This window comes from Dermacentor variabilis, chromosome 3 (assembly GCF_050947875.1).
Source record: "Dermacentor variabilis isolate Ectoservices chromosome 3, ASM5094787v1, whole genome shotgun sequence".
Classification (NCBI taxonomy): domain Eukaryota; kingdom Metazoa; phylum Arthropoda; class Arachnida; order Ixodida; family Ixodidae; genus Dermacentor; species Dermacentor variabilis.
Genome location: NC_134570.1, coordinates 39,514,886 through 39,524,440, shown reverse-complemented (window position 1 = coordinate 39,524,440; position 9,555 = coordinate 39,514,886). Strand labels below are relative to the sequence as shown.

Here is a 9,555-nt window from a genome sequence, read left to right as displayed (position 1 = left end):
CCGACCACGCTGCGAGCTCGCCGCAGCCTATAGTTTAACGAAAACGGACTCTCCGTGTGCCGTGGGACGTAATCTGGGACGTAATTCGTTTCTCCTTCCGCTAGCCACCATACTCCCGCTTTCGCTCTGCTGTCGGCTCCGTCTTGGCTCTGTTTCTGGCCGCGCGTTCGCGTTTTGCGCAGAAAAGCCGTAGCGCCGTCTGCGGACGCCGTTCTACTCACCGATGGCGCAACGTCACTATGAGACCATGATGTCAGTACTCCTCGATAGGAGGGCGGGCGATTTGAACTGCGCTAGAGGTACGCGGACGCTTCAGAACGCATTTTCTCTTAAAATAAGTCTATCCTTGGCACGAAACAAGCGTTTCGAGGTTTCTGTGATGGTATTTCAACAGTCCACGTTGACTTAATAGTAACCTTTAGTGTCCCTTTAAGTGCAGCGTCCCATGCGGGACGCCTCTGGTGTGATCGCTGCGCCGTAGCGTGTCTGGTGGGAAGCGTCCCCTGCGATGTGTGCCATGCTCCTGGCGAGGAGTCATGCATCTGCGTGGTGCTCCCAAGCGAGGTAGAGGACGATCCCATCGAGGCCTCAGCCCCATGATTGCGTCCGCCTTGATGGCGCATCGCGGCTCGGCTGTCCGTGCCGATGACGACGTTTGGCTCGCGAAGATCGTTTCTCCCTCCTAAACACCGAGTTCTTTGGTTCGTTCCGCTTGCTGAGGCGCACGTTTCGTTGCCGCGCCGAGCGCTGCGTGGCTCGGCGCTCACCGCGTGTTTTTGTGTGACTCAAGAGCATGCCGAGCGTATAGCGTACGCTATAGTTGCGTATGCTAAACTAAAACTGTCTAATGAGTGGGCGGTGCGAACGGGGTGCGATAACGCTATCGCGTTCCACTCTTGAAGGCGAATCTTAAGCGACCTTCAATTTTTCTTTCGGCTCCTGTATTGCCCGTGTGGCTTACGGCCCTAGAGTTATTGCCATTATGGTTCTTGAAACACAGGGGTTGTCTAGGCTTACTGCCTGCCTGCAGATTAAGCTTATTAGAACAGGTAAGCGTGTGAGTCTAGGCTTACTGCCTGCCTGCAGATTAAGCTTATTTGAATGGGTAATCGTGTGCGTTCATAAATGTGCTTTTAAATATTGCGCGCCTACCAACAAATAATGTTGGTGCCGCCATCTGGCGATATCTAGTACAAACATTTTGTTAGTTTCAGTAATAAGCATTTTTAAAAATATATGCATATATAAAACTTCTGTTGGGGTTATTCTTTTTATTATATTCGGTTTCATCCTCTCAAGCTATGACAATTTTTGTTTAAGTTAGCTTTAAACTCTTGTTGGCTAGATAAAGAATATTATAGCCGGGCCAATCCAACCATTTTTAACTTGACTGAGTGGCGGCAAATGATTGCAATGTTCGGCAATGCGTGAAACCTCCACTTGAACTTTGACTGTGATTCGCATAGTTCGTCGTTTTTATGAGCGAGTCGCCGGCGTAATTACAACATGAGCCAAGATCAGACCAGTCTGGCCGAGGTTGAGTACTCGTTTATTGCCAAGCTCGACAACGCCAAGGACCTCTCGCAACTTCTGAGAGCAATCAGCATTAGAGAAGTGCGTAACACCTCGTATACTTAATGAACTTGCGTATCTTTTATTTTTGTCGTACCCTTGTCATTATGCTTCTTATTAAAAAGTTTGTCAGTCGTTCTGCTGTTGTTTCTTCTACTAGGTAGCCACGGTGGAGATCAACGACATGGGTATCCGAGTGATCGCTCAAGAGGGCAAATGCGTTCAAGCCATCGCGTTCGTCCAACGGGAACTGTTTGACAGCTATGCTCTAAAGGAACCGACACTCTCGTTCGACATCAGTCTGTCTATATGGCTGGTAAGGCGTTTATATTCCCTTCGTTTGTTTAGGGAGACAAATACAGTTCCATAAAATGTTGCAATTTTCATTGGGTGCAAAAATATAAAGAAATAAAGAGGGTTCGTAAATAAAAGAATTAAAAAGAAGCCCTCGTGGCTGCTTGTTGGCTCCACTTTACCGAAGTATGACACCTGTGTTCGAGAAACAGTACAGGCAGTCCAGATGATTGACACATTAAACATCCTCGATTAATACTCCACTTCAAATGCACAGTTCACATGTCACGCGCAGTTCACATGTACAATAATATATAGCATACCGTGCTATCGGGTGCATTATTTCACGAACAATATTGGAGTGGGTACAACTTGGCTGACTGTGGAGGGTGGCAGCACCCAGGACTTGTGCTTTCGAGAAAAGTAGGGTGTCCTGTTGGCATGATGTGCTTTATTGACCGATGTTTGGCATGGGACTGAGGGCAGTGGCAAAGGAGTCGCTCGATTTTTATTCACACCTGTAATAGTCATACAATGGGGAGCCAGCCATTTCAATTAGGAAAAGAGATTAATTTGAGAAGACGACGTTTTTGCTGTAGGCAACATAAAGGTGTTTTGCCATATTGGGATTAGCGCGTTTGTAATCGTAGCCACACTGACAGATAGAAATTGTGGCATCATGGTGTACATTAAACCTGAATGCCTGACATTTCAGGCTGAATCATGATGAAAAGCTTATATGTCGTAGGCAAAACTTGAATAAGAATAAAGCTAGAATTAGGACGTTATTTATTACACTTATGTAATGTTTGGTAAGTGCTCATCTGAAATTAATCAAAGTAAACTATTGCAAGTCTTGATCACAGTGATGCCACTTGCCTGACTCTAGCAAGGAAGCTTTTTCATTTTAACAATTTAGCACTATTGGGATTAGTAAAACTTCTTTGTTCCTCTTCTGTCCTTCTCTCTCTCCTTCTATCTTTGTTTCTTGTTTTTTATATAAATGAGATTTTTTAATGCTATGTGGACTGTCAGCAATGCTACCTGGGTTGCCAAAGGTAAATTTATTTAATCGAAGATAGTTGGCAATAGGAAAATAGCAACTACATTGGTGCCATGAAGAAGGAACATACTGATGCATCGTCTTCTATCTGTTAATTACAAACAAAGATCATGTGTAAGTCTTCAGTGTATGTCGTCTTCATCAGTGACCAATTTTCGTCTGCTGCATTGCACATTCATTAGTGACACAGTTGAATTTTGCACTCTCTTTTGTGGCATATTTAGGAATGCCTCACAATGTTTGGTGCCATGGGTGGACCTGTCTCAACACGACTGTGCTATGGAGGTCAAGGCAACCCTCTGGTCATGTTGTGAGTTTCCACTGTTGTCCTAGCTGTCAGCGCACAAATTTAAACAATTGTTTGGTCAAGTGAATAGTGGCATGCCATGTAAACCTTTATGGCCCCAGCACATAATAGATGGCAAGATCAATCTTGTCATAGTAGTTCTATGTCATCTTCTCGCTGACAACTGGTCTCTCTTTTCAGCGAAAGTGACGCTTTGAACATCTTTCGAAACCAGATTGTCCTTTCTGTTGTCCCCCCCACCATTTACTGAAGGAGTTTGAAGGGCCCTTCACCAGGTTTGGGCATAGCAAACAATCAAGGTGCATAATTCGTGTGGCAATAGCTGTGTCTGCAAGCTACACACCAATGTATGCTGCTGAAAACAGTTCAAAATCAAATAATAGCCCAGACACTTTCATTCTTGAGAGAGCCACTCTGGTTGCAAGCTAGATGATGTCGTGCGCATGGTACTTCCCCATCGCATGCATTCTCGTATTCTTGGCTTGTTGCTGACTATAGTAGTGTTAATATCAAGGAATGGACTGTGGCCTAGTCTTACTGGGCCATTATGGTGTTTCCTGGCTTTTTGATCATTCTGCTTGCATTGCTTGAAGTGGTAAAACAAAATTTAACGACCATTCATGCCTGCAGCCTCGAGGAATCTGGAGTTGTAACTGACTGCAAGATACGGACGCTGGAGTCGGAAGGTGTTGTCAATTTTGACCTGTCAAGGGACAACGTGATTAATGTCGTCATTCTGAAGTCTGAAAGTATCAAGGAAGTCTGGTCCGAGCTTGACATTTCCAGTGAAGACATGGAAGTTTTCATATCTCCAAATGACCCTTACTTCAGGCTGAGCACATTTGGAGCTGCAGGCACTGTTGAGGCAAGTTCTGGAGGACATTGTATTGTTCATGCTGCCCATTATGTTTGTCTTGCATTCATTTATAGCATGTGAATAACTGTTGTGTGTACTGTCCCTTCCTTTTCTTACTCAAGCAGTTTGTTATTCCTTACGGATATATTACTTTGGCTGGATTTATTACGGGTAATGAAACATGGTTATGATGGCATCCTCAAAATGTGCCATTATAACCATGTTCCATCAAGCCAGCAACAACCAGCCCATCTAAGTCTTTTTATTATGGGTGTGTTGACACCCAGTCGTGAGCTCTGACAGAAAAACTGATAATAAAAATTGAACTCTTAGCAGAATATGTTCATGTGCAAATGATATTTACATTACACACAATGTACAACTGAATGTGTTCATATATACCAGCATGAGACCTCGAAATTTAGATGGACCAATCGAAATTCTTCACTAATAAACTGCAGTGAGAAGCTGGTTACTCCACAAAAGTTGCTCTCACACCTGTATCTTTTTCTCCTTCTTTTTTTTTACATCTTATTCTGTGAACAGACATATTTTCTACACATATTTAGCCATTTACCTACACAGGAAGCAAAAATTTAAGAAGCTCAAATACAGTTGAGTGACTCTGCAATGAAGGCCTCTACAGTGAAGTGACCTGTATAACGAAGGCATGTTTCTGTCCCAGTTCTATTGAGCTCTGTGCAACCTGACAACAAAGTGACCTGTATGATTAATTATTTTGAATGCCCCAAGCACTTCAGTGAAAGGTGTTGGACCGTATTCCTAAACTAAAAGTTCTTGGGAGTTGTGTCAAGTGGAGTAAGTTATTCCCAAATTAGTAGCAGCTTTAGCATCAGCAACGGTCAAACAAGGGAAGCCTCAACCCGAAGTAACGTTTCAACCGAGGGGCTTGTCTTCACCATAGCAAAGACAAGCCACCTTATCAAAACTTATAGCATCAGCAACGGTCAAACAAGGGAAGCCTCAACCCGAAGTAACGTTCCAACCGAGGGGCTTGTCTTCACCACAGCAAAGACAAGCCACGTTATCAAAACACTAACTCAAAGACGAGGCCACGGTTGGTCAATTTATATCTCAATCCTCATGTTGCACCTTCATCTGCGGTTGTTCTTAGCATGTATGTTATGAATACAAACTTTACTGATGCCTGATTGAGTTTCTCGAACATAATGCAGGTGTCTTACTCCAAAGAATCAGAATTCATGGAGTCTTTTCAGTGCAAAAAGGAGCAAAGGAACTCGTGAGTGCCTTAAAGCTTTTGTCCACTCCTCCCCTTTGTCTGCCATTTGCACCAACTAGTGCAGACTGTTATGAGGAACATACATAATCAGGTCTATGAACACGCTGTGTGTTCCACGTCAATGAAGCTTTGTCGGGATAGCACAGGAAATCATTGCAATAAACCTGCCTTAGTGACTGCTGACAGATTGATAACATACTGTTTTGGCAACTTCCATGCCTTCATGTCCGGCAAATTCACTTTTTTTACTGTTAGATGCAGTCACCATTTTTACAGGCTTTTAAAAGCTCGAAACTGGGAGTGCTGTATTCATACATCAATAGTTTTGCTACACCATTAACAGCTGCTGTCCACTTTGTCATGTCGTCGTCAGGCCACCTCCACATCCTTGACTTCATCCTCGCCAGAGGGCTAACAAAAATAATTCCCACCACTACCGCTGCGATTCAAACTCTATGCCCGTGTGCACAACATACCAACCAACTCTCTCGAATTTTCCATGAAGTTTACGAATTTGGGCTTGTTCTAGAACTATTACTAATGTCGCATAAATTTTTACGAAGGGTAAATTCTGTTCGCAGAAAAGTTTAGCCTGTCAGCCTCCAACCATACACTTGGAAATCTGATTGTGAAAGGACGCCAGATTGTTACTTGCTTTGAGCAAGTCTATTTAGACCAGTTGCCGAAGCAAGCGGTATCAGCAACAGCAACGTCGCGGAGAAATTCACTGTGATTTCAAAACAGTGTGTTGCTTGTCACTCTCTACTGTTCCAAGTTTTCTGCTGCTTGTGTGCAATATTTAATGTTAAGTCATTGTTAATAAAGTACATATGTGCAGTATCCCTCAAGCTCAGAGCAAGCTTTCAAAAATTTGCACTACTCCCTTCACACCCACCCTCTTGCTGTTGTGTTGGGGAGGGGGGGGTTGCAACTTTGAAGGTTCTTAGGTTGACAGGTATGCGATGTACAGTTGGGGTCCAAGTGTGCCAACCACTTCACTATCACACAGCTTTACTGCTCGTATCATAAGACGCCAACTAACACTGACACCAAGGACAACACAGGGGAAATTACTTGTGCTTAATAAATGAAATAAAGAAATGATGAATTAATGGAAATGAAAGTGGATGAAAAAACAACTTGCCGCAGGTGGGGAACAATCCCACAACCTTCACATTTCGTGTGCGATGCTCTACGCGAAATGCGAAGGTTGTAGTATCGTTCCCCACCTGCGGCAAGTTGCTTTTTTCATCCACTTTCATTTCCATTTATTCATCGTTTCCTTATTTCATTTATTAAGCACAAGTAATTTCCCCTATGCTGCCCTTGGCGTCAATGTTTGTTGGCTTCTTATGATAAGCTTTACTGCTTGGCAATATGTGCGGGGTTTTGTGCGCCATGCAAATTCTAAGAGTGGTGGTGTATGTAAATGTATTTTGTAGGATATAGGCAGTGGGCACTACTGTAGCGGCCAAAGACGATGTTGTGGGCATAGCAAAGAAGTTGTTCTCGAGTAGATGGAGCTGTTCACAGTGACAGCCCGCTGCTGTTGCATTAAATGCATTCAGAACCAGAGGAATCACTGAGGTCTGCTGATACTGTAGTATTTATTTAGCATCTATACATGACATGTCTTTATGACCACTGTTATTTTTGTCTGTCTTTGTTTTGCTGCAATGACCATTTGAGAATTTGCCGCGGTCTGTCCCTATATTCAGGTACAAAATAAATCTCATGAAGCAATGCATCAAAGCCCTGAATCTGTCCAGCAAAGTGGCCATCCGTACAGACCAGCTTGGGCTCATATGCTTCCAGTTTCTCATACGCACAGAAGAAGGCACTGCCACCTTTGTTGAGTATTATGTGAGTACTTACCCACAATTGCTCTCTTGTTCAAGGAAGAAAAACAATATATTGCCCATTCTGTATGCTGGAATTTGCCAGCTGCTTGTTAGATCACGAACATCCATATCTCTTTTTCACTTGCTCTTCTTAGTTATGCTTACCTGTGCATGGTAAAATGTTGGCATGTGATTCTGGTTTTGAAAAACAGACTCTCTCATATTTCTTTTCTCTAGTCATCGCAATAATTGTTTGCACTTCAGCAGATGCACCACACGTGTTTGACAAGTAGCAATAGAAACTCCTTTAAAAATAAACTCCAGCGATATCTTTAGGTATACAAATGTCAACAAAGTTTGTAAATTGCATTTTCCTGGCCATCTTGCTCATGTGCGCCAAATGGAATAGCTGACAGCAGTGTAGTTTTTTCCACAAAGTGGTCAAATCATAAAAATTGGCATGCACACTCCTCTGAAGCATAACTTCTACTGACCACTGTAAGTTTGTTGCTCATGATGTAGAACATGGGAGAAGCAGCGCAGGAACCCAACATCTAGTAAAGCTGTCTGTATTCATCTATCTGCTGGCCTAAGGGTTTCATCACCAGCTTAACCTTCATTAGGGAATTGTTTGTATCTATTCATTTTTGCTTTTCTTTCACCAAGAAGGAGCTGTTCAAGACAGAAATGTTGCTGTGATTGAGCACATTGTCCTAAGATGTTGCTACTGGCACTCATATTCCTAATGTATGCCTGTTCTAATGTCTCCACTAAAATCGTAAAAGGCAGCTTTCTGATGATGCTGGTACAGTTTTGGCCTCAACTTAGTGGTTATTTCTTAAAGTTATTGTTGCATGTTTTACAAATTCAACTATGTTACACATGATAAGAGGCTCATAAATTTATATAACAGCCATTTCTGTGAAATGATAACAAAAACTTGCAGAGTTGTCCTCTTGTGCTGATAAGGCATTTAGCCTAGCTGGACAGTGCTAAACTTGGAGCAATGAGCTTCAAGGTTTAATTCTGTAATTGACATTATGGCAGATTTTTTTTTTTTGCTATTTACTGTTTTCCAATGATTTGTATGTGGAATTTTCGGGAGAATTCTACAGAGATGCTTGTTGACAATGTATGCGAAGTTTAGTTAGATCTAAGCATGAAATGCTTATAGACAACATTAAAGGCTAACTGCAACAAAATTTTGGTATCAAGTAAGAAGCCTAGTTTGAAATTGTTTAGTTGTAAAGCAACCTTCGTACAGATCTTTACAGTTGAAATACGAGTACATGCATCACAAAAGACTTGCAAAAGTAGACATTTTTGACACCTAAACAAACACTACCATTACTGCTAGACTGAAGTGATGCATCACCCAGCACACTCGGCTCCACAACATGATCTCCGAGATTGGGCACTGCCCACAGCTGCTCATGACACGCCGAAAAATCTCTGAGGCAACATGCTGGAAATGATGTCATATATGCCATCCACCAGGAACTATTGTCTTGTGCTCAGGTGCTGTTAAAAGGCTGCTAATAAGAAAATTAGACCTTTCCTAGCCCTGCAGATTTGCCAGAGTTGCTTCAATAGTATATATTGCTCATTCATAACTAGTCGTTTAGTCAAAGTGAAATTTCATTTCAGTTGGCCTTTAAGATTATGGACGTTGTTTTCCACACAAGGTGCAATTGAATGAAAATACATGCAATGCGATTCTCGCGCATTATACCCGTCACATAGTCGTTCACATCCTCCAAGTTCATGTGCACTTGAATTCATCTGTACATAGCTCCTGTGTTTCATATCTTGTCCTTACAGTGCACTCCAAACCGAGAGGACCCACAAGAATGCTGATGAAGCAGTTGTATGGAATGCTGCTTAATATTTTTGTACAGGTGATTGCAAATTTGTATGTGTGCTTGTAAATAAACTAGATTTTCAAAGTACTATAAGCACTTTCTTGTGTTGGCCGGCTGTGTTCACCAGCTTTCGAACATTGAACAAAAGCTGCTTTAGGATTTTTGTTGCCAGCGTTGTTCATTTAGCTTCTTTACCATTTTCGTCCATATAGTACCTGTATTTACTTTTTTCTTTCATTCAAAAGCAAATGTCTGCCACTGTGGTTTAAATGTAAAGATTGCATACCATAAAGGATGAGCTGTTAGGAGTACTGCATGTCCTTTGGCTGCCAGTATATATACATGTACAGTAGTATATGCAAGTAATGTAAGCTGTATTTCTTTACTGTAATGGAGTATTGAAGTTAATTTAATATACAAAGCTGTCACTTGAATATTCAAATAGAATACACTGCAAGTAAACCACACATTTAAAGACATTTTGTACTTCTTGGGGTCT

General features: G+C 42.1%; 1 protein-coding gene across 1 annotated transcript; it reads left to right on the top strand.

Annotated features, from left to right (window-relative positions):
• Positions 1–1,367: 1,367 nt before the first annotated feature.
• Rad1 (Radiation insensitive 1) lies at positions 1,368–9,503 on the top strand. Its single transcript, XM_075684819.1, has 7 exons — positions 1,368–1,614; positions 1,733–1,888; positions 3,154–3,239; positions 3,867–4,101; positions 5,289–5,353; positions 7,072–7,216; positions 9,016–9,503. The coding sequence occupies exons 1-7, from the start codon at positions 1,507–1,509 to the stop codon at positions 9,049–9,051; spliced, it is 831 nt and encodes a 276-aa protein (XP_075540934.1). The 5' UTR covers positions 1,368–1,506; the 3' UTR covers positions 9,052–9,503.
• The last annotated feature ends 52 nt before the right edge of the window (positions 9,504–9,555 follow it).

Excerpts from the sequence above, each read along its gene's own strand:
- Rad1 (XM_075684819.1), top strand. The coding sequence starts at position 1,507 with ATGAGCCAAGATCAGACCAGTCTGGCCGAGGTTGAGTACTCGTTTATT. Across the intron at positions 1,889-3,153 it reads TCAGTCTGTCTATATGGCTG|GAATGCCTCACAATGTTTGG; the intron begins GTAAGGCGTTTA and ends TGGCATATTTAG. Across the intron at positions 7,217-9,015 it reads CCACCTTTGTTGAGTATTAT|TGCACTCCAAACCGAGAGGA; the intron begins GTGAGTACTTAC and ends TTGTCCTTACAG.